Source organism: Aulonocara stuartgranti (genome assembly GCF_965226115.1).
Source record: "Aulonocara stuartgranti genome assembly, chromosome: 15".
Taxonomy (NCBI): Eukaryota; Metazoa; Chordata; class Actinopteri; order Cichliformes; family Cichlidae; genus Aulonocara; species Aulonocara stuartgranti.
In genome coordinates, this window is record NC_138951.1 from 6,764,513 (window position 1) to 6,790,898 (window position 26,386).

Here is a 26,386-nt window from a genome sequence, read left to right on the forward strand (position 1 = left end):
AGGTCATGAAAGAATGGGAATATTTCAGTGTTAGTAATACAGAGAAAGGTTTTTGAGTGCTTTGGCATTAGCAGAACTTCAGATCTGATTACTAATCCAATGTGGTTTGAGCAAAGACAAACATAAAACATCTTCAATTTAGGAGAGGAAACTTTAAATGTGGGTTTTATAAAATCCACAAAATCCAGTTAATCACACAGACTGATTTTCTTTACAAAAATAAAAAGGCTGTTTGGTGTGAACCATGCAAAAAACAAAACTTAAGACTGTTGACAATCTTCTTTAGAGTAGACATCTGGCTTGGATCACATAAAAAGCAAGACATGTAATGATGAAAAGTTAGAAACAAAACCAAATAAAACCCCCAAACCCATGGGTGACACCAAAACGTGCACAGATCAACAAATTCCTAAAGTCGTGTTCATGTGTCTATCATAAGGAAAACACTGAATGGTGTTAGAGGAAGGCTGGTTCCCAAAAACCAAATCTGCAGCATATTTTAAGTTTGTGAAAGATGATCTCAGTGCTCCACAACACTCTTGGAGTAGCGTTTTATGTGGACACACGAGACAAAAGTCGAACGTCTGCAGTTGAAGAGAGACGTCAAAGCAGACCAACACAAACATCCTACCCCAACTGCGAGGCATGGTGTTGCTCCTAAAGGAGATGTTACTAAATTCGAGAGTTTCCCTACTTTTTCACTTACCGAGTGTGTCTGATCAATTACAGCTGTCTGTATGTTGTTAGTTCAGTCAGATTGTTTCGTCTATAAACACCTGAGCCCATCTGATAGGTAATCATTTCAAAAATCCTTTCATTTCCTGATGTTTCCATACAACAAGGACGAGTAAAACCAGAGAGGCGCCAGAATAAAAGAAGAAATCTTAGCACAGAGGAGTGGCTGGGAGGAAAGAGGTGAAATGAGCAGCGCTGTATCCATCTCTTCCCTTTCTCTGTTTCTCTTTGTTGTCGATTTGCTTCCCCTCTTCCGCACGTGGTCCCTGCTGACTTCATCGGCACATCTCACAAATACAAACACAGAGCTGGATATTTAACACTTCTGTGACGTCACAGTTGTGCAAACCCATGCGACAGGGAAAGATGTCCGATCAAGGTCATTTCTGCTCTTTAGTTACAGATCATGCAGGTGAAAAGCTAAAACAGATATCCATATAGAGGCTGTGTGACTGTTAATAGCTTGTCCCAAGCATGCTGTGTGAGGAATAAAGTTTACCTTTACCAGACTGTTAGAAGAAGAAAAGAATCTAAGATATGGGTACAAATTAACTGCACTGAAAGGACATGAGTGTTGCTCCTGTCCTTTCCATGTCAGAAAGAAAGCTGGTTTAAGTAAGTTTGAATGCGGCATGGTTGTTGGCACCAACAACAGCTGCACAACAGTTTCTGAGTATTTTAGAAACTGCTGATATTTCCCCACACAACAGTCTCTAGAGTTTACAGAGAATTTTCTGAAAAACAGAAAGGATCCAATGAGCAGCAGGTTGTCTGGGTGAAAATGCCTTGTTGATGTCAAGAAGTCAGAGGAGAATGGCCAGATTGTGTTGAGCTGAGGCAACAGTGAAGCTGTTTGCACACTGAAAACGATGACTAGTGATCATACAAAGTGAATGACATTCCTAGAATTCAGTGGACTATGGGTGAAAAAACACTGGCAACACAGAGTGAGTGGACCTGAGATAAATTTTTCTGAACTATCAGGTGAGAGATTAAAGCGACTACCAATGAGAGCCCAGGATACTGTTGACTGACGTGTGACTTCGTAGTCGAGGGTCAATACTAGTCAACTGGAGCCTGGAAACTTTGCAAGCAACCAGCTGTCAGCTTCAAACAATGCAAAACAACCTAACTGCATCTGTTTTTTAACGCCGCAAATCAAATAACCACCTGTTACGACCAAGCTATAGAAGAGCACACATAAATGCATAACACATTGAATGTTGAAGCAGATAAGCTACAGCAACAGAAGACCAGACTGGATGGCACACCTGTCAATTAACAACAGGAAACTGAGGGTATAATTCACACAGGCTCACCAGAACTGGACAACAGATGATTGGAAATATGTTGCCTGATTTGAGGAGTCTTAATTTCTGCTGTAACATTTATATACTGGCGTCAGAATTGGGTGTAAACAACGTGAAAGAACAGATCCATCCCACGTTGTATCAACGGCTGAGGATAGTGGTGGCGGTGTAATGGTGTGGGACATGGTTTCTTGTAACACTTTGAGCCGAGCATCATTTAAACACCACAGCATACCTGATTATTGTTGCTGATTATTGTTGCTGATCAAGTCAAGGATTGGGTTTCGATTACATTTTTTACATTAATACTCAACTAAATAACAACCGTAAGAACACATCTAGCTCTCATACGGCATTTTAATGGGTATGACAAAAAATGGCTATTATTCATAAAGTTATAGTCATATAAAGAAATTAATTCAACTGTTTCAATTTTCTAAGTTTCACCAGCAGTGACAGCCAACACCACCGTGTGACACCCTGTCTTGTTGGTCAGTGTTTTATTCACACACAGATACACAGCAGGAACACAAGTACGCATGTGTCTTGTTGCGCTCACGAGGGGCAACTGTCACCACATCACATGGGTAGCATCTGACCTACAGAACACACACGCACACACACATACACACACGTTTGTTGGCTCCCTCTACTTGCCTCTGTCTTTGTCTCAATATTCCCACTTCTCTTAAAGCCCAATCCCTCCTTTCTCCCTCATTAGTTTTCATTCCCTGCGCCGCTCTTTCCTTTTCTCTATCCTTCTCTCTCCACACAGAAGTAGGGCACAGTGGCTCGACTGTTTATAGCAATGCAGCTGCAAGCGGGGAAAAGAGCAAAGAGACACATCGGGGAGAAAACAGAGAGGAGGGGAGAACACACTCAGCCCAGTTTAATATTTCTGCCCTTACAAAAAAAGAAAACACACACACCCACAGCCCTTCTGCAGACGAGCCATTTCAGCTGGTGTCAAAGTCTGTCTTTATGACCTCATGATCAGCACGATCAAGACCTGATGTAAGGCCTGCACACACAAACATACCCTTAACTGACCATAAATCAGTGGACGATTTTATTACTTTGTATCTCTGTTTAATTATTAATCTAACTGACAGGTCGTAGAAGGCATCATCTACCTTCTACGTAAGCGTAGCCTCACACAGAGACTAGCTTTTCTATTAGTATCTACATTAGATCAATTTCAATTTACCGACTTTCATTTCATTACTGGGACTGAGACAAACAAGTAGCAAATCCAATTTTACCGAAGAGAAAAGAGAAACCCTCACACTGACCGAAACCCTCCTTTAACTAGAGCAAATCTATATGTGGCAGCATGTGTGCATTCAGTTTAAGAGAAGAGATGTATTGACCTTTAACACTACTCTTTAATGTTGCGTTAAATGTTGTGACATGCTATGACCCTCCACAACAGATTGTGTGTGTGTGTTTTGATAATATTGGAGGAAGAGAGTAATAATTGCAATTCATGTCCTATGACATGCAGCAGCCCCAAAAACTACGCTGCACATTCATGCAAAACCCAAATTAACTAACAATACAGCTGCTGCAGAACAATGAGAGGGAAGGCTGCAATCAAACCACAAACTGCTCCCATAATTATCCTCTGGAGCTCATTTAATTTCATGTAAGCTGATGAAGAGCAGCCTCTTTTTGTCGCTGTCACTTAGTGGAAAATTTGTCCCCTGACTTTAACTATTTATTCATTTGAATTTTCCTTTAACCGACCGCAGATATTGTGCAACGACCCCGTGCATTAGATAACAGTGGTGCTCGAAAAACAAAAAAAAACATCTTCCAGAAGACGCGTTAACTGGCTAATCCATGGCACATGACGATTAAACGAATGCAGAATGATAACCCAAGAGGCATTTACAAGTTATTTTAGAGCCGCCCCTCCCTCCACTCGTTGGATATTTGACCTTCACTGCGCAGCGTGACTTGCAGAGCTTGACTGTGAGATGAGCGTTTTCGTATTTGTCTGCTAAAAGGTCGAAACTTTCTTTGTGCCCAACTTGAATCTGAGTTTTAAGACGTGCACATATGGCAATGACATTGGAGCCAATTATGCCCAAAATTGTAGCTCGGCCAGCTGATACGCTGACCGCAGACCGAGAGTTTCAGTGAAATATCGGGCATCGAGTTTAAAACAATCAAATAAAAACCACAGAGTAATGAAATATTTTAGAACAGCTGTGAAGGGGGATGAGTAGATCTAACTTCAAGGAGCATTATTGAAAAAGTGCGTCAGTGTGACAGGATCTTTAGCTTCTTTAGTCCATTATGTTAAAGCAAAGCAGCAAAAGTTAATAAAAGAACATACTCATAGGTATTATGAGTATAATTTATACGATTAAATAAGAAATATAAACTTAAAGGCAAGCACAAAAGCAAAAAGCTCCTTTGCTTATTTATTTAATAACTTTATATTTATGAAAGACCACTGCTATGTAATATAATAGAGGTGGAGTAGTAAGTAGTAGTCACAGTTTAGCCCCGTTTTGTTTGGCTCGTGTGCAAAATAATGCACATGCACAAGACATTAAGGAACTGCTTATCGGAAGCAGCAACACCGAAAACAAACAGCCAAACAAACAATAAAAAATAAACACTAATGCAAAGCCACAGAGCAGCTTTCTACAGACACGTTTTGCACAACCTATTCACAAAGTGTTTCATCTGAAGCTTAATCAGTGGCTCTGCTCGGCCACTGATTAATTACACACTGATGACACAGAATTACACAGCTGAAATAGGACCACTCGTCTACAAACGCTCAAACATACACAACACTAATCTGCACACAAATGCTGTGACATGATGCTGCTCTCTCACAGACACTCCTTGTCCATGTGTAGGTCACACACTGACATGTATGTAGCTGTGCGCACACACTCAGCTGACACGAAGCACTACGCACACACACATATACGATGTGCAGTATCTTCCTACACTGCACACATGCAGTCTTTTCCAAAAAAGCAGCACCGCTGAGTATCAATCCGATTGGTTTCTCCAAAAACACACACCCACGCATGGAGACAGGAGCAGGAGGCACTTACTGATTTTCTCCTCGGCTTGGGAGAAAGGGAAGCAGCACAGTTGACCCATGGCGCCTCCTTCCCTCTCCTCCTGTTCCCCTCGCCCTGCTGTTACCCCTCTTTTTCCTCAGCCCCTTGTTCTAAGCCTGACGGATGGAGGGAGAGCCCCGCTTCTCCTCCCGTCTTGCCCTCTGTGTCACTTGTTCTCCTCCCCTCCCAAAGGGCAGACAAACCCAGTGAGGATGAAAGCAACCAAACAAGAAAAACCCCCAAAAAACCCTCGCTCTCCGTCCGTGCAGCCCGAAGAAGACAGAGAAAGACAGCAGACGCTGGAAAAAAATGAACGAGTGATTCCTTGCTCTTGCTCTACTTTGCACTAACACAGGGAGGAGGGGGGTGTGTATCAGAGAGAGGGAGAGAGATAGGGAAAGAGGGAGGAGAGAGAAAGAGAAGAGAATGGGAGAGCTGGACGGTGCATGTGTAGGAGACAAAAAGACAGAACAAATAAAGAGTGATTTTGGTTTGAAGTGAGCAAAGCAGGGGAGGGGCGTGCATGAGTAAAGATAAAGAGTGCATGTGTGTGAAACTAGATGAGGACAGAGGAGGAGGGCTGCATGTATGAGCAGGCTTCAGTGAGAAGACACTGAGCAAGCCTTCGGATGTGGAAAAGGGAGCAGTGCGTATGAGGAGACGGCGGACATCGCTCTGTGTTTGTGTGTGGAGGGGTCGGGTGCCTACAAGCTCCGCCTCCTCTCGTCACTGTAGCTTGAATAATGATTGTTGAACAGCCGGCAGCTGCAGCCTGCTACTGGGTTTATCTGTGTAATTTATGAGGTCTGGAATGGAATTAGGACGTGGTGAAATAAAGAGGATAACATACATTACAGATAAAAAAAAAAAGTAAAAATTCTGGACTCAAGTGTGGATTATGACTAAAACAATAGTCAGGGCTAAACACCGACGTCCCAAGATGAGGGTCAAGGAAAGGCACATAAGGAGATTATCATCAGCTTCCTATATATATCCACTCTCTTATTGTGAAGGTTGCAGTCATTCAGATGTAATGACTAGTAATTCAGTGTGGCATTTACATCCGGGATCTCAATGAGCCTGACTGGGGGTGCTGAGCTGTTAATGTCTTCTTTTTAAACATCTTTACAGCAAGTTAGTTGGCAATAAGTGATTTTCAAATGCTAAACAAAAAATGGTTTGGAAAAAAAGCTTGTCATGGTTTCTCAATTTTTGCAGGTAAATATTTGCTTTATTTTGTTTGTTGTCTGGTGACAGTTGTCTTAATTTTTTCGTTATTATTTGTAAAATCAGGTAAATGCGCTCTAGACGACATAGACTACTCCTTATTATTAGAGATGCAATCGATCATTATCCAACCTGGATATAAATTTAATTGGAAATAAGCATGTCAATTACTGGAAATACAGTTAGCAGATAGGGCTGGGCCATACTGGCAGGCATGTCTGACAGCGAGAGCAGTGTTAGCACCTAAAAACTAAAGAAAATCCAACAAAGCACAGTTCTTTGTAAATGATGCAGGAAAACTGATCCTGCTAACAGTGGAAACAACAAACGTTTCACCATTTGAGGTTAAAGCACATCACCGAGTACAGCCAGACCGAATCCACATGAGGAAGACTAGGGCTAGACCCAAAACACAAAATATTTTCTAATTTTATATTTTATTACACAATACTGTGTAGTTCCTGAAGAGTTACAAGAATGATCTACATTTCTGTTAAACTGGTGTGTCAGGCAGTCAAAATTTCAAAGGAAACCACTTCTTAGGCTTTTTTGTGCTCACATGTAGGGCTGAGTATTGTCACTGATTTCTAGAATCGATTCGATTCAGATTCACAAGGTCCCGATTCGATTCAATTGAATTAGATTTGAATCTGGTAAATTTTGCCTAAGACTAGTGCTGGGCAATATGGAAGAAATATTTATCACGATATGAATTATTTTATATCACGATAACGATATATATCACAATATACCACCTGACCTGTGGTCATATGGAAAGTACGCAGTCTGTAAACAGCGAGCGCAGAGGGTGCAGTCTTTGTTAATGAAATGGATGGTTATGCTCATGTAGGGCTGCGTATCTCTGCTCGTTCATAGGTCAGTTGTCAAAGCATAATGCACAACACTGCAAACATCCTTCTCTACTTTGGCCCGGCATGCGTCATATAAGCGAGGCAACTCGACTTTACTGAAGTGCTTACGACCGGGCATAACGTACCTCAGATCAAGGACTTTGACGAGGTCACGAAAGCTGTCCTTCTCAACTACATAAACAGGGGCCATGAATTTACAAATGTAACGCGAGACGGCTCCTGTGGTTTGTTTATGGCGCTTGGACGTTTTCTCATAAGAGCCTTGTGTGAAAGACTGCTGTATCTTCGGCTGGCTATAGTTTTTCTTTTCCCAACTTGCTGCAAAAAAAACAGCATGTACATCAAAATAAACGATTTCCAACAGTGTAATTTGAGTTCTAAGCATCCAAGAAATGATACAGAAAAGCATAAAGTCAAACATAACTTTTAAAAACACCAGTATAGGCTTATAAGGCCCTGAAGGTTAAAAACAAAACAAATCTACATTTTCCGCAAAAATGACATCACTTCCGGTTCCGGGCAGGTAATGGCGGACATGCGATAGTTCACGCTGACCAACAACAACACTTCCAACATAGGAAGTGTTATGAAAAGCTGATCGGAAAAGCGTGTTTCTAGAATATTATGTTTTTGTTGCTGCAAGTGCTTTTTATGCAATTTTTGCAAAGCTATATGTGGAAGGAAACAGTGACCTAGGACAAGCTGGTAGCATAAGATTGAAATGGCCTGTATTTGTATAGCACTTTTCTAGTCCCTAAGGACCCCAAAGCACTTTACACATTCAGTCATCCACCCATTCACACACACATTCACACACTGGTGATGGCAAGCTACACTGTAGCCACAGCCGCCCTGGGTCGCACTGACAGAGGCGAGGCTGCCGGACACCGGCGCCACCGGGCCCTCTGACCACCACCAGTAGGCAACGGGTGAAGAGTCTTGCCCGAGGACACAACGACCAAGACTGTCCAAGCCGGGGCTCGAACCGGCAACCTTCCGATTACAAGGCGAACTCCACGATCGCCCCAAGATGTAAGTAGAACTCCTCCGGTTTCATATGCAAAAAAAATTATTGCCCTAGCTTACATGGTTCCAGTTATACAGGGATTTAAAAATAATTAGGCAAAACGGAGCGTGCCCACTCCGACCGGCTTTAAAGTGTTAATGATATATTTTATGTAATAATTTATAAAATTAGGTTAGAAACGATAGAAGACAAATGGCACGATAGACACTTTTCTATCGTCCACACGATATATATCGTCATATTGCCCAGCTCTACCTAAGACAGTTAGAAATATTATAATTCTGATCATTTATCAGTACTGACACTTGTGAGACTTCATCAGAGGTGTAAGCATCACAGCAGATGCCTTCGTATCAAAGTAACTGAGGATAAAACAGAAAAATATGAAGGAGATTTTCCTGGCCTGGCTTTTTATAGCAGATAACCTTAAAAATATTCTGCAGTAGAACAAAAACGGAAGAAAACATGACTCAGCATATGAACATTACCTGATGCTGCTGAAGCGAAGTTACAGAGGTTTTATTAGAGACGCTGCTAAGCATTTTGCAATTTGTCATAATTTTAAAAAGTTTGAATTTCTGCTGTTCAATACTGAAGAAATGTAAACTAACTTAGGTAGTGTTTCATCATTGACAGTAACTCTTTAACGGGAGAAGATGTACTATTACGTGTACTATTGAGATTTCTTTTTCCATTTCTTTCCTATGCCAGCATTTCCATGCTATTATGGTTAAGACTTTTGGCCTTTCAGACACTTATTAATATTTATATTCCTTATAAATGGTAAAAACATCATTTTTACATTACTATGTATAGATTTCCTGTTTCTTCTATACTAAAAAATGTATTGAACTGAGGTGCATGCAGATTTATGTGCCGTGACATCTGTTAGGAGTGATAAGTGAAAAGTATCGTCTGTGAATTGATTGGTTTCTTGTGCTTATCTTTAACGAGTACATCTCTTGGTCTTGGCTTAATCCAGCTCGATGATGTCAGCAGGTTTTTCAATATTTATAAAAAGAAAGCTGCTCGACAGCGATGATGTAATGTGCATTATGGTGCCTAAAAATGCAGATGTTCCTGCTCCTCTTTCAGGTGAGCGTGAGGTCCTACATTCAAAGGCACTGACCTCAAAGAAGGATCGCAGATGGAGCTCAGGCATTGCAGGCATTGCAACTATTCCAGCAAAGAAAAAAAATGTTTTGCTTCATCCATCTGTGAAAATGGATTATGATAATGACCAACAGAGTCAAAACAGACCATCAGATTGTGCCTGTTTTAATGAAGTTGTTCTCAGGGCACAAAACACAAAATATGGACGCGCATGATCCCTGTAACACTTTCTCTGTGGAAACTCACACCTAAATCAAAACGGTGGGCTGCTAAAGAAATTATATCCACGTACGTATAATCCTACTTTCTAGCTCTGCAAGCCAACATGCAATCTGCAAAAAGTAGAGAAGCAAGGATCAATTTTACATGAGGATGGTGATGAGAACTGGGCCTCCAGGTATAAGGCAGAGACCAAACAGCTGTAATCAAGGTAAGATTACAACCAGGAGCACGAGTATCACGCTGCATGATCTGTGCTGTGTGCCAGTACGTGTGTTATGTATCTTTTAAGCCTTGCCAACACAATCCTTGTTCACCACCAGCTTCACCTGCCAGATTTTCCTTTCTACAACTTCACCCTATACTCCACAATGAAATTAAAGTTAAAGAGTTGTTTGTTTAAAATAAGGAAACCGATTCAGTGTGCACCACAGATCCAGAAACCATCCAGAGGTGCACAAGGAGTCTATTTTCAGAGGTACATCAGACAAATTTAAATAAGGTGAGTGAGGAGCCTCATTCTCCCTAAACTTAAGGTCTCAACTGGATGGGTCAAACACCAACACCTCCCCTTGCATGTTTTCAAGTTGCAATACCACTCTGTGGTTAGTTAGTAAGTGTTTGAAATCACGTGCGCATCTTCCATGGAAACTACAGGTGACCATGAAAATCTATAAACATTTTTCTCCAGCAACCGGAGGCTGCCAGGGCCTCACCAACTGTTCTGTTGGTCTTCACGGCTGTGGCTTCCATATTCAAAGAATTTTTGATTTTGTTTTTCAGTCTTATGTCAATGTAACTTACATCAATATGGGGGGGAAAAAAAAAACAACAAAAGCAAAGTCAAATTACAGGCAAACAAGTGTTAAGCTAAAATTTCTAGCCGTCTTTGTTGGAAGCACTTTGCTGCTACGCAGACGACTGTGTGAAACAATGAGGATTCATGAAGGAGAGTGATTACACACACGACACACGACTTATAAAAACATAAGGGTGCATTCAAGTGTCCTCAACAACTCCCTTCAGAAGCTCTGAAGGGAGTTGAGTAATAAATTACTCTCCACCAGTTCCAGGGACGCGTTTTTCTAGCTGCAAGTGATTGTTAAAAGCACACCTCTACCCTCCAGCATTAATGGTGGATTACACACAAGAGCTAAGGGTAAGGGGAGATGTGTTAAAGGACACACACACACACACACACACACACACACACACACACACACACACACACACACACACACACACACACACACACACACACACACACACACACACGTAAACCATGTGCATTGTGGAGCTTTATAAGCTGAGCTCAGCTGCATAAGTAGACAGTGGAGCTTTTTTCTATCAGAAGAATTCAGCTCACAGCTGCCACGTTTCACACAAACACTCGCAGCTGTGAGGAGGTGTTTTTATTGATTTGCCTTGATTTCTATTGAGTATCAGTTACACCATAACAATACAGTATGTGTACACGCAACGCTTGGTATTGATTTTGGGCTTTTTAATGTCAGATGTTCAGGGTTAGCTACAGGGTTACTTATGCAAACAAAAAGCGATGTGAGGACGTTTTATCCCAGAAGAACACATTTATTCTCCGCATGTTAAACCATAAAAACAGTTGGGGTTATTGGTGGTATCTTAAGTACTCTTCCATTTAAGCCTCACAGTGCACACACAGCAATAGCTAAAAAAAAGAAAAGAAAAAGACACAGTGTGGACTTTGTTTAGCTGATCTGAACTCATGGTGCCTCAGCACTTTGTCACAAGACAGGTTATGCACACAAAGCAAACAAGACAACTGCATACTTTAGATAACCGAGCCCTATTGAGAGCCTGTTGTTATCAATGCTATGTGATTATCTATACACGTGCCCACAGTTATGTAAGACTGTGTAACACACCTGGCATTTCAATAAAATCAACCAATACTTATTTATGTAGCATTACTATAAACATTTGGTCACATAATTTGGCATTTCAAATACGTAAATCAAACCAACACCTCTCCATCTATTCAGTATGAACAAACTGAAAGTTATCTTATTGCTGCTAAGGTAAACTAAAGCTACAGGAAGGTAAATTATAAATCATCTTTCACTGCAAAGAAGATGAGAACTATTCAGCACAGAGGTGCAGATTTACAGATTACTGCTCTCCTGGCGCGGTCGCCACGAGGTAGGATTTTTACCATAAAAACTCAAACTACTTATCAACCTAAAAAGGAAAAAAAAAAAAGATTACTCATCTGCATTGCACATTTCAGCCAAGACTGAACACAAAACCAAATGGCCTTTTTAGTGGATAATGTGGTCTTTCCACAGTACCGACAGATGAGGTTTTTCTAATTGTCTGTTTTATTTAGACAGAAAACACCACATAAATTCACTTTACTTTGGCTGCTATAATGTAGCCTGTTTGCTCGTCTAAAGTAGCACATCCCTCTCCCACACACGGGCCTTGTTATGATGTTCGATTGTTTGTTGTGTTGAATCAATTTGGTGAAACTAATGTAAAGTAGCATTTTTCACGTGCTCGCTCCATCAGCGTTCACTCACACTCCAATAAACAAACTGTCCATTGAGCTGGGATCTGTATTTACTCATTCACAGGCTGGTGGAGCTTCTTTCACTCAATCATACAATACTACTATGTGAAACCCTCAGGCTGTTTGCAAATGTCATTTTGGTAATGTTTTTTCCCCCAAAGTAACATGTAGTAACATGGTTCTGGCAATTGGATATGCACCAGAAAGACATAAATTATGGTAAGTATTATGGTAATATCTAGGTAAGTAACACAATTCTCTTTTGTATTTTAATCTTGAATATTTCACAAGTACACATGCATATGAAGAAATCAGCAGCCTGGTGTTGTTGGATTGAATCAAACATCATGTCCCAGAGGTGTTCTATTGCAATCAGTGGTATCAATTCCTTCATTCTCCAGGAACTATCTACATATTCTTGCCAAATAAAGCCAGACATTGTAGAGCACCAAGATGAAGCCAGGTTAGAATCTGACAGAAGGCCCAAGGATTCCATCCTGATACCTAATGGCAGGCAGGGTGCCGTTGCCTAGGCTGTGGAGGAATGTGCGTCCCTACATGGACATGCTTCACCAGACCATCACTGACCCACCACCAAACCGGTCATGCTGAACGATGTTACAGTCTCCAAACGCTTTCTCGTCTGTCACATGTGCTCAGCGTGAACCTTCTCTCATTTGTGAAAAGCACAGGACGCCAGTGGTCGACCTGCCAGGTCTGGTATTCTGTGGCAAACAGGCTTGACACGGCCAGGTTCACTAGCGGACATTCAGACATCAGTCCACCCTCATGAAGTCTGTTTCTGATTGTCTGGTCAGAGAGATGTCCACCAGTGTCCTGCAGATCATTTTGTAGTTCTAGCAGTGCTCATCCTGTTCCTCCTTTCACAAAGGAGCAGATACTGGTCCTGTTGATGGGTTAAGAACTTTTCGCAGCCTTGTCCAGTTCTCCTCGACTAACTGCCTGTGTTCTGGCACCTCTCCGTGCTCTTGAGACTCCATGCTTATGGAGTAATGATGTGTCATCCTGGAGGAGATTGACTACCTGTACAGCCTCTGCAGGGTCCCGGGATCACCTCATGCTACCAGTAGTCACACTGACCCTAGCCAAATGCAAAACAGGTGAAAAACAGTCAGAAAAGATGAGAAAGGAAAAAAAATTGTCAGTGGCCTCCAACTGTAAAACCAATTCTGTTCCTGTTTCTCCAACTTGATTAAGTAGATTTGTATCTGAGACATTTAATTGACTTGATGCTAAACTCTGATTAAAAAGCATTCTTTTAATTTTTTTTGAAAGCCACTACCCAGTTGTGCATCTTTTGCCAGTCCCTCTTGTCATTGCAGTGTCTCCTTAGCTCGACCGAGCCTCCTCCACCTCGCCTTTTAAATCAAGCTTCAATTCGGTTGTCTGTTTAATGTCATCTTCACTCACATCTCCAATTTTCTCTCACCATCTGTCTGGCCTACCTATCTGCCCTTTCCATCCGCACGATCTATTTAATTCTACTGATTGTGCAAGCCCGTTCCTCTCTCCTCTGCCTTTCCATTCTCTTCCCACACTCATTTATCGTTCTCGATTAATCTCACTTATTTCTTGCTCTCTCCTTTTCAATCTCTTTCTGCTGTGCTTCCATCCTCCCATCTATTTGGCCGGATTATTTGATTCCTTTCTCCTTCTCTATTCTCATCTCCTTTATCTTGCTCCAACACACCTGCTATCCTCTTAGCGTTCACTACTGCAAATTGTCAGGTGCTTATAGTTTGCTGCGCTCCCTACAGATTCAGATGTCGACCTGAGATAACATACCTGTGTGCCGCACATAAGCTTTACCGTTCTTTTTTAACATCTGAAAAATTCCTGGCAGGGCCTGCTTGATGCTGGAGCCTTGTTATCTGGTATAATGTGTAATTCCAGGATCATAGTACATGATATTTTTTTCTTTCAAGATGTCAGATACAGCAGTGAGAGTCAAGAAACTGCTACTTGGCCATGAGACAAGACTAGACCCTCATACGACAGCTTGGATTTTCATAGTGTGCATGAAGGACAAAGGTGATTGTGAAGGGGGTGTTAATCATGGCAGCACTGTCAACGTCCGCGCTCTTCCTCGTCAACATATTCTCATGGTATTCGTCGGGACTATGACACTCTGCAGAATTTGTCAGACTAGCTGAGAAAATGATGTTGTTCCCAGATGATGGACAGTTGTCTTATAGTTTACTTCTAGTAGTAACACAGCATGCAATAAAACAAGCATCTGTTTTACTGTTCTGCGATCATTGGACTAATATTGTGTAATCTGACTGTGTACAATGCCTGATTTAAATCGGGCTGAACTCCCCTTCAAGGTCAACCTCAGTAGTCCCTATGGTTCAGCTTTAGCATTGCTCGTTCGCTGCCTTTAAACTTTGATTAATAGTCGTTTTTCTCCAGTGTGTCAAACTGGTGATCCTTTAACTGGATTTTTATTTCAGGGGAACTTGAAGAGAGGTAAATCTGGCGAGTCGATGGTATTCTTCTAGGTTCCCACCAGTGTTGGTCAAGTTACTTGAAAAAAGTAATCAGTAACTAATTACTGATTACTTCCTCAAAAAAGTAATCCCATTACTTTACTGATTAATTATTTTCAAAAGTAATTAATTACTTAGTTACTTAGCTACTTTTTAAAAACACGATTTACAACCTGAATAGGTAATAAAGCGATAGATCTGTCAGCCCAATTCTACTTTTTCTACATAATCCATCATACAAAATGGAATCAAATGGAAAAATCTCTTTTTTAAACTTGTTTTATCAGTTTTAATCTTTTAACTTTATGCATCAAGCAAAAATTAAATTATATGCAACATTCTCTGACTTGAAGAAAGTAGTTTAACATTTAAACCTATTTTCTGCACATTCCAGCGCATAAAATAAAATATTTTTGCGTTTACACTCTTTTCAAATAGATGCAAGTAAAACACAGCAGAATATAAATATTTTCACCTGTAAAGCAGGAGTGGGGTAGGCGGAGGTGTGCTCTGGTGCAGGTGTGCCACAGCGGTCAGGTGAAGAATCCGCGAGTTTCTCTGTGAATTTCCCATTAACTTTTACTCGTGCACCATAGAGAGCATCCTGGCGGGAAACATCTTAACCTGGTTCGGGAACAGCACCATGCAGGACAGACGAGCTCTAGAGAGGGTTGTGCGGTCAGCTGAGCGCACCATCCGCTCCGAGCTCCCTGACCTGCACTCAATCTACAGCAGGCGGTGCTGGACCAAGGCCAGGAAGATCGTGAAGGACCTCAGCCATCCCAACAACAGACTGTTCTCTCTGCTGAGGTCAGGAAAGCGATTCCGCTCCCTGAAGACCAACACAGAGAGACTGAGGAGGAGCTTCTTCCCGCAGGCGATATGGTCTCTCAATCACACCACCACACAGTACTGACCCACACATACAGTTCTTACACACACACTGGACTTTCTGGACTTTGGTTTTGCACAACACTGGTCACTATATTCTTCATTTCCGGTTAATACTTGTACAGCTGCTGTTATTGTGTATATATTTATTTATATTTAGATTTCTTCATACATTCTTATATAGTTCTATATTGTGTATTTTGTTGTACAGTTATTTTATTTTCAACTTTAATTTATATATTTATCTTTATCTTATTCTTCCCAGTTAAATTTACCCTTCATTCTAATTTGTGTTGTACAGTTATTTCATTTTTAACCTTAATTTATATTTTATTCCTTCCTAGTTAAATTTACCCTTTTTAATTTTTCATATTTATTTCCTATCTTATTCATAGCCTTTTCCTTTTTTGTTTTCTTTAGGTCACGAGCAGTTGTCCAAGCATTTCACTACATATCGTACTGTGTATGACTGTGTACGTGACAAATAAAAATTTGAATTTGAATTTGAATTTGAATTTAAGTCGTTGCGCACTCGGAGCTTGTTTAGGGGTTTTTTCGGTGTAAAAAAGAAGTTTTCTTCCCACGCACAACGGACGCTAATGTTTTTGTCACTTTTTATGGAATCAAACTCAAAGTAAGGTCAGTACTTCCACGTTTTAAACGCTGCACGCTCATACTCTCTCCCGTACTCGATATATGATCCATTGTTGATCTGCACACAGCTGTTGTCACGAACGTCGCACTCACTTACGTCACTGTCAAGAGACATTCTTGCAAAAAAAAAAATCACGGTTTTAGTAACGCAGTGTTCCTACGGGAAAGTAACGGCAATCTAATTACCGTTTTTGCAATAGTAATCCCTTACTTTACTCGTTACTTGAAAAAAGTAATCAGATTACAGTAACGCGTTACTCTCCAAGTAATGCGTTACTGCCCATCTCTGGTTCCCACTGCAAGGTTTACATGCTTCAAGACATTTTCATCCTAGGGAACAAATTCACAGAGCACAACTTAAATTGTGGCACAACTTGGTGTCGCTGGATTGACTGCGATTGAACTGTGGACCTCAACTGAAACATGCTGGGTCAAAGCCAGAGACCCACTTTGCCACACAAAAATCAGGTCAGCTTGAAGGAGAAGTTTCACACCAATAGTTTGCTTACTCTGGTCCGAATCAGTTGATAAGTTTGGAAACTTGTAGCTTTTCCCTGTGACTTGGTTTCTTTTCACAGAGAAACATCCAAGTGATCTCCACGCGAACCTAAAGGCGTCACTACAAACAATGTGTGAATGTTCAATCGGCTTATTGGCCAGATGTGTCTGAGGCGGGAGCAACAAAAATAAATAGAGGAAGAAGATGCTAAGTTCTGTACTATTAAGAAGTATACTGTGTATACTTAAATTATAGTGTACTATAGTCCCTTGCCACATCCCAGAATACACAGCACACATGGCTACGGAAAGTTTTTCTTAGCTCAGTCTTGCAACAAACCCCTAGTAGCTGTTTCAGATTAAGGTTGGATTGCCTTGGAGTACATGGTCTTGGTGCTGTTCTTTTGGTGAGCACCTGAGTGTTCACACCTGCTCAAATGAACCAGAGCTCAATTTGAAAGGGACTAAAAACTGCAGGTGTGAAAGGATCCTAAAGTGTGCTCTAGAAATGTTCATGCAAAAAGATTTCCAGGTTGCGATTTAAAAGTGTCTCTGAAAGCAGTGAAAGGTGCACAAGAAGAAAAAAAACTTGAATGAGACATTTATGATTACATGAAAATTGTTTACATTTTTATTTTTGTACAATTATGTTTTCCTCCCTTGTAAACACAGAGTTACTTAAGTATAAATTATGCTGGTCACACCAAAATTGGCAATACCTCTGTTTTATGAGATGGCGCTATATAGCACTAAATCGAAGGCCTTACACAGATGCTCCAGTATAACAGACACTCATATCTTCCCTTCTTACAAGGAATTACAGAGGAGGAGGCGTGTACAGGAAGAGAGGTAGTCTATATTAAATTAAATCAATTATTAGAAACAGAGCCAGGCGGATGTGCCAATATTACCACACGGGAAGACTTAAGCATTAACAGTGAGAGCCTTTAGTATAATTAAGGCTTGTTTGTTTTTACTGTTTTATTTCCCTAGCGTACCCATAATTGTTGTGCTTCCAGTCAAATAAGGACACTGATCACTGCTTTTAAAGCAGTAGCGACAGCCATAAAAACGCAACTTGTAACAAAAGATGAGAAAGAAGGGGAGGAAATCTAAATTATCTGCTTAGTGCCATCAAACAATGAACCACTACCCAAGTAATTCCAAAAAAAAAAGCATTTTTCCATGGTCCCTGCACTCGAATGTTTGGCATGTGTCTTTCAACAAATGCAAGGCAGATAAGATTCAGCGGACCTACCCGTCCTTGTGGCTTCTACAAACCAGAGGAGTAAAAAATAAATAAATAAATAAATAATAATAATAATCCATCCAACGAAACTCTTAAATGTTCAAAACATCAGCGGTCCCTGAATGCCGTTAAACTCTTTACAGCTCAATTTTCATCCTTTAAATATTGTAAACCCCTGATTCAATATTTCTCCAGAGAGAAATTAGCCCACTTACACTCAAATTAACAAAACTGCGTCATCAGTCTGTGTAGCTGCTGAGTGGAAAACGAGCACTGCCAAAGAGTTACTTCATAGAAGAAGAAAAAAACATGCAGCACAGTCTGTACAGAAGTGAGTAACCTTATCTTAACAAAACAGCAAAGGGTCAGAGAGCAACAAAGCACCTTCTTGAGTCCATGTGCACGCAGTCCCACAGTGCTGCTGAGCACTTCTAGTCTGTGCATGCCTGTTAATAAGCATTTACACCCATTTATTTGGGTGTCTGTACATAAAGCTGAATACTGTAAATACCAAAAGGTCCCGAGTTGACCTAGACCTATTATTCTACCTCCACAGACACAGACTGGAAATAATACACTGACCATCTCCTATGTAAGGCTGCTTTTATTATAGGCTCGACTTCCCTTGGCTGTAACTACATATTAATGGGAAACTGTTCTACCTCTAGGGGGGGATTAAAAAAAAAAAATCAGGATAAGTATAACAGTTTAAATGTTCCAGGCACATTTTGTAGTGACATCACGAGTGATGAGGACACTTTTCAACACACGCACACAGACTTCTTTCATTGTTTTGACTCCGTGGCTTAAATTTATGTCACATTCCAACAGGCCAGCGAGTGGAAAGCGAACGAGAAGAGACTCAAGTGTTTTTTGGTATCTTCGTGCTGAACTTTTAGCGCCTGTCCAAACAAAAGTGCACAAACAGCTTTTCCATTTATTCTCTGGCCGCCACAGAACAAAATAAGTCAGATAAACATGTCAGATTTTTGTAAAATCAGACCATTTGTTTTATATTACATCTGCAACACAAACTCTACACAGTATCTTTTTAACTATTTCCTGTATTGATTGATGAAATTATTTTTTCATGTGCAGGTGAGTTGAAAGCAAATAACATAGTTTTTCTTATTTTTAACTATGTGGCGTGAGCCTCACTGTTTGCACTTCACTTTGCTGTATGTATTAGGCACTATCGGCTTCTTTGGCAACACTGCAAACACAAACCAGTTGCTCCCTGTTGCATGAAATCCCTGCTTGCTTCAGGACCTGTACTACTAAACTGTAACCGCCACGACAAACTGATCTCTACCGAAAACATAAAAGTATACAACTTAAGAACATTACAACAGGCAACAAAAATCCCCCCCTTCACTCTTTGTTCTTGCACTCTGTACAGTGTTGCTTCCTCAAACATAAAAAGATGCCCTTTTAGATTACATTCAATGAGCTCTGTAGTGGATTATGTTGTAGTGTGGATTATGGGATTAAGATATACACATACAGACTCTGACCACTGTGCCCCACCAGACAAAAAAACAAACAAAAAAACCACAGAATGAGAGCCTGAATAATTCTGGATTTTATGTTTTTTACCAATCAATTTATAACTTGAATGTGTTAGGGTTTTTCTGGATTTTTAGTTGATATTCTGTCTTTCCATTAAAATTAAACCGAGACTGTTCATCTCTTTGTAAATGAGCAAACTTTCAAATTCAGCAGGAAATGATCAAATAATCATTTCCCGTGAGAAACACGGATGTAGAGGAGAACAAGCCCGACCAGTTCATCGGACGCTATAATCAATAGCAATAGACACCAAACTACTGCTATCACCTGCAACGCATTATGATATTTTATGCAATATTTTGTAAGCAACTCAAGTACAAGGCCTTGATGAAAACTAACAGTATGCGATAAAGCTCCACTTTAAATTAGCCACGTTATTAGCGATTTCCCATTTGAAATACGGTTGAAGTGCCAAGTCTATTCCCGCTGCATCGTCGTCTCCGTTGAGCCATAAGACAGCAGCAGGTGTGCTGGCTGAATAATTGCTCTCCTACAGAGAGAGTGATGACACACGCTGCTCATCATGTGTTCTTTGCTTTAAAGATTTCAAGTGTTCGTGCGGATGCCGGTCACTCTTAAACCACAGGTGTTTGGGAAGATGAATAGTTTGTTTTTCTTAACTGCTTCAATTCTGCCATTGTTGTGCACTGGTATAAGTAGATCCATCATACACAACATTTCTGCTCTTAATGCTGCTGTTGTACCATGGCTGGCAGCAAAATGAAAAAAAAAAAAAGTATTGGTTTGTTGGTGTGTTTGAGTGGTTTGTGGGAAAATGAAGAAACTCTGTTTTTAAACATAAAAAAACCACAGTGTGCTTTGGAGGGCATCCATCCATCCTGGTTTGCTACAGAATAAAATCAAACACTATCGATGCTCAGAGGAGAGGACTTTTGTGGTACAGACTGTCATCTTGCTCTCAGTGTTGCAACAAGTAGCCCGGTTATAGCGATCTAAAAATATGCTAAGGTCTCATGTCAGATTTCTGTCTCGTGTTGGTGAAGCTGTGATTATGGTCAGCATTGTTCTGTCTGCACGTAAGAGTCCAATGAGTGAATTCTGAGTCATAAAGTGGGTTTTCCTCCATGAGTTAGGGTGTTTAGTTAGGTGACGACGTTAACAGCTGTCACAAATATACAACACTTTAAAAAGAATACTGACAGACACCAGTGCTACCTTGAGTTATCGCATTTACAACATTTTCAGAAAACCTCAGAACTTGTTTTTGACATCGAGGTAAGTGAGATTTGAACTCGTCAGAGATTTTTAGTAGATGCACCTATGGCATCAATTTGAAAACCCTAAGTTCCCTTGTTCTTAAGTTACTGTGCTCACAAAGTTGGGTTCCAAAACCCAGAGAAGGCCGAGCATGGTGGTCAGCATTTGGCGTCTTTGTCGCAATTTACTCCTCCCTCACCTCCATCAGCACCGGCTTTATCTTTATGTGGCTTTTACAGTTTGTGTATTAAGTGTTTAGTGTTGTGTATTAGTCCTGATGGACTAAAAGTAGTTTAGGGGAGAAGCTTGAATCCGCCAGCCCGCTCTGAGGTTGGTTCATGGTCTTCTTCTGCGTGTTTTAGCCGGGGCTCCCATCTCTTTTTGTTGCAGTTGTTTGTAGGTCACTATTTTCATTATTAAAGGCTTGTTGAATGGCAGCAGTGAGACCGCGAGACTTTGCACAGTACAAAACATCACTACAGCTTCAGCTGAGTTATTGTAGTTCTTAGTTTGTACGAGGACGATTTTGTTTTTCTCTTAAAGTTTACATAGTCTCGGTTTAAAGCTTACGTAACCTCTAAGCTTGAGGGACTCATCCACTTAAATCCTGCCTTTCCTAGCACTTTGCTCACACACAGCGAGCAGTATCACATCATATTTAAACTCTCCTCACTGTAACATTCAGTGTGCAGGCTGCATGGTAACATCAGAGCAATGGATGCAATATTTTCCCCCACTTTCATACATTTTAAATAAGCGCTGTTTTGGAAAAACACTTGACAAAAAAACACAAGCTTTTTGATGATGTGAAGTGTGAGGTAAACACCCCCTCCCCTTGACAGTTTCTCACTCCCACACACACACACACACACACACACACACACACACACACACACACACACACACACACACACACACACACACACGCACGCTCTTTGTCTCTCACAGACAGCCCAGTGATCCACAAAACATTGTGACAGCCTAGTTACACTGACAGCTCTCTCACTCACACACACACACACTCACGCATACACAGCAATTACCGCAGATACTTGACAGCGAGACTTAGGAAGTGCTTGTGTGTGAGACTAAGGTATACACAACTCCTGTTAACTCCATGGTAACTAAGGGTAGGACAAATTTTGGTGTGACGACATATCGGAGTGCTTTTTCTTGTGAGAGCTTTCTGCAAAATACCCTAACTAAAGTTTATTCCACTTTTCAGAGCCAAACTTTATTTCAGACTCATGACTGAGACTGAGTCATAAAAATATATAAATATTTCTACTGAAGTAAATATTGTAAGGGAAAGGGTTACTGGTAACAACATTATGAATATAATAATTATGGAGCTGCTTTGAAGCCAAGAGAAATGAGATATTCAGTGGATCCTTTCATCTGAAACACGAAGATGAAATCCACCATGAATCTTCCTTCAGTACTTCAGACCTGTTTTACTTGATGGCATCTGGTTCAGACCCCAAATTTTGATGCTTTTATCTGCTTTTTAATGACTGTTTAGGTTTTCTGCTACACTTAAAACATGAATGTAACGTCTGGGTGAAACCAAGGCAAAGGGGCTGATTTGCGTGGTTGCAAAAAGACTTCTCTACCTATAGAAGTCGGGAAAACGGCTTCTGTAAACACCTGATGAGTTAATGGGCTCAGTCGCTCATTAGTTAGTCGGATCATTTTTTAAGATTTTGCAAATTCTGGTAATACTGTGTTAAGAAAGGATTATTTCGGGTTTGCAACAATCACAAAATAAGAACTTGTGATTGACAAGTTGTTAGTCGAAGAGCATGCGGTTTCACACTCAGACCTGCCTCTTCTCATCGCATCAGGTTTTCGTGAAAACATCTAAAAGCTTCAAAACAGGACTTCACAAACAAGTGGGTGACACCAGGTGGTTTATGTTCTTACCCAGCACTCAAACCATATTTTATACTGCAAGCTGCATCCAGCATTTGCTAATTTAATCAACTCAATGTTATTTGAAAAGAGGGTCATCAGTCATTAAATTCAGCACTTCATTCATCTTTTCCTCCAGCTTTCTTGGGGTACCTTTCACATTTACTCACAGATATTATGAAGCATCACAGGTGACCCGTCACGTAGGGCGTTAAATACTGTGATACCACTGGTGTGGCTCCTCGGTGAATCCTACTCATAATAGAAAAACATGTGGCCAATGCACAGAAACAAGTCACTCAGTGTTTCCATCCCACCGTGAAACTAACTGAATATTTATTTGGTTTTTTAATTATCACACAAGTGATTTTCATTGAACCACAGACCACATTAATTAGGTCAGCAGAGTTTCTCAAGTTAAGACTTCTTTGTTGGCAGATTGAAACACTAATCAGTCACAGCTTAAAACTACATGATGGATGTTTTATGAAAAGCACCATAAATGACCCTGAGAGAAGCATTTGTGCTTCTAATCTAAGTACAGAATGTTGCTTTGTTGGTATTTCAGAGCCGAGGGGCACATTTTCATTTTGTTTCTAAAAGCAGATTAAATGATTACAATAATTTAACATCTTTTTTTTTTTTCATTTTTTAATAACAAAATGTCTCCAATCTCATCTCATCATGTGAGGACTATCAGTCTATTGTTTTTCAATGACGGATGACAAGAAGTGGCCGCTCACAAACTAATCACGGCAATTTGTTTTATCCCAGACAGACGAAACTGATGGAAGTAATCCTTTAAAAGACACGTTTTCCTCTAAACACAATTCCCTGTCGACTCCCGGTAGCTGCTAGACAAGAAGAGCACAAACGTACTGACAGCCTGGCAGCGTCCCAAGTCGACAGTGCCGTCTCAAATCATATCTGGCTACAGAGTAATAAACAGCACGACATCAATGACAAAGGAGCTGAACGGGCACAAGAATTATTCTACGCGATTCACATCAAACCGAACTAAAAGCATGAGCCATTCCCCTTCATGTTTTGCACACTCACATTTTTACATGTTCTACTCACAGTAATGAAACTGCTTAAGTTTTTAAAGCAGAAACCTTCCATTACTTCTTACATTTAGAGGAAATTTGAGTCATTATTCTCTACCGCCGCCAAGTTTTCAAAGACCCGGCAGGCGTTAATACACAGCTGGGTGGTAATGGCTAAAATGGAAATTAGCTCTCTTGTGTAACACTGCTGTGTTTGATTAAACCACTGTGCCTCTCTTTTAAGTTCTGCTAAGTACTTGAAGTTTGACGGTGTTACACAAATCCCCTTAGAATAAAAAAGAAAACTGATCAAACCACTAACAACAACAGCAAGTAGCAAGAAAATGAAAAAACTGCAGATAAAATCAGCAAAACCACCAAATCCTCATTCTAATGAATAACAAAACTGAGCTCCAGTTCACTTCTCAAATTACAAAAATATTAAGCCAAACTGTTGTTGCTGTGAGCACATTTTACCCACAGCTATGAAAACCAAATTGTTGAGACTCTCATGTGAGCTGACAGCGCCCTCCGGTGGTTCAGTTTTGCCTCTGACACAACAAAACGAGCATCAAAAATAACTGTGTGAGTTTGTGCCTTTACTAACCGAGCTGTAGTGACGTTTCAGTGTGGTAATATCCATCTTGCTGCTTCTTCTTCAACATAGAACAAAGATCCACCCGCTCCACCGTCTGATCTCCAAAGAATCTGTGGTGATGAAACGAAAAACAGTCACAATGACAGAAGATAAAGACGCAGCGAGCACTGAGGCCTCCAGCAGATAATAAAGGCAGATGTCAGTCATATAGTCGCATGATGGCAAAGAGCAGCGGGGGTGACAGCCAAATTTAAGCCTTTTTCACACGCAGCAGGTGGGAGAGAGAGGATGAGCACTCGTAAGCTGGGAATTCAAAGGATTATTACCTGCACTATTCTCATGCTGGAGTGATCAGATGTCAAATGTATTTTGCACCAGGGAGATGGCTTTAAATATATGGTACACTAGGTTTCTGTGTAAATTTGCATCTTAAAAACCACAAAAACTGAGTCAAAACATTACAAGATGCCATAATGTTCAAGCACCGTGTCATCTATAGCTGCTGTGTGAGTCTTACAATGGCCCCACTGCACAAGAAGTCCAAACCTTATAATGTGCTGTGCAGATTATGAATTTTCCATTGTATGAGAAACAAAGTACCTACTTGTCAGTGTAGTTGGAGTAAAGGGCCGGGTCCACACGCTTTATACCCTGAGAGAGACAAAGGAGAAAGGAAGTCGTATTAGTCACAGGTTGCGATAAACAAAGTGAAATTTCTGCACGCACACAAACGCACTGACAGGAAGAAGACAAGTACGCCGCCCGGCAGGCACCAGGAAGGATAAGGTAAGATAAAGTGTCAGAGGGAACGAGATAGATGCTATAATTCTTCTTCCCTTATCATCCACCCTCAACCATCTTTCATATCTTCTTTATTTATCTCCTCTCTCTTCTTGGTGTTTGGCCCTTAACCTTTACAGTAGTCATCACGAACTCTAAAGTGATATAAATTCAAATTTCTTCTTAGTTATTAATTCTAATGCCCATTATCAGTTTCTGCTGGAGCCACAATGTGACATTTACCTACAGCTGCAACATTTTAACAGCTTCTGAGAGGAAGGGGAGGGAGAAGCACCAGTGCAGATGGTGTCGTTAAAAGCAGCTTTTTATTAAAAACAACACAAACCTGAGATCGGAGTTTTGAAGCTCTGGACAGCTTCATAATGGTGAGGTGGGGTTCAAACCCTCGGCAGTCTCCTTGCAGAAGCCCCTGCTCCTCAAAACGGCTCCGCAACAACTCTGCAACAGACGTGCGCACATTTATTTTTAATATAAACCTTCTCCCAGTGAGTCATTCAATTAAATACTGAAAATAAGCACATCAAAAAATTCAGCATATTTTCACAGCAAACCAAAACAAGCACATTTAATAAACTAAAAGGAAGCATGATAACTGATATAATGATACACATGCATAAATATAGAGAACATGACGTGGATTCAAATGCACAATAACGTGACTCCATTTCTTCCGCTCGAGCATCTCGACTCCCTATTATAGATTTTTTTTACTGCTATAACAGAGCACACAAATGGAGCAGCCACAGATGGCTGAGAATGTGTGTCAGATGATGGGGAAAAAAGCTTTTAGCCAAAATATCATTTAGCTACGGAGATAAAGATAGATAAGTGAACAAAGGCGTGAACACACAGACAAGCCTGCAAGGACAAATATACAGACAAACAGTGTTTAGAGTCAGACTACAGAGGTATTTTTAGATGAGGAGCTCTACAGGGAGAGAAAGGTTAGTATATAATCAATACCAGTGGTGGAAAGTACAGACAAGATGACGAGAGAGCCTGACTTCCTGTCTTATATTTCCTTTTCTTATAGCACTTCCCATAAGGAATTTTGATTTGTAAATCTTCTGTCCCTACAGAGTAATTTTCTGCAAAAACAACAACCAGAGCCGTTCTTTATGAATGCTGCTTGTTAAACTTCCAACTTTTCTAAATGCTTCATAAGCAGGGCCCTAAAAGAAGCTTCAGTCTACGTGAAAACAAAGTTTATGTTTCAACATAAACTTTGTTTGCGGTACTAATGTTACTACTAATGAGGAAAGCCTTACAAACTCAGATTCACAGGGGGTGGAGGGGCCATT

General features: G+C 40.6%; 1 protein-coding gene across 4 annotated transcripts in view; it reads right to left on the reverse strand.

The window, feature by feature from the left end:
- Positions 1-26,386, reverse strand: part of akap7 (A-kinase anchoring protein 7) — a 48,027-nt gene that overhangs the window by 13,035 nt on the left and 8,606 nt on the right. For 2 of the 4 annotated variants that reach the window (XM_082506578.1, XM_082506579.1), the window contains exons 7-9: positions 25,411-25,523; positions 24,889-24,935; positions 24,294-24,394 (exon numbers count right to left, since the gene is read on the reverse strand). In XM_082506578.1, coding sequence (XP_082362704.1) covers positions 24,294-24,394; positions 24,889-24,935; positions 25,411-25,523 — 261 coding nt within the window. Of the gene's footprint in view, positions 1-10,990; positions 13,243-24,293; positions 24,395-24,888; positions 24,936-25,410; positions 25,524-26,386 lie in introns of those variants that run through there. The other 2 variants (XR_014271546.1, XM_082506580.1) reach the window with 2 other exon arrangements.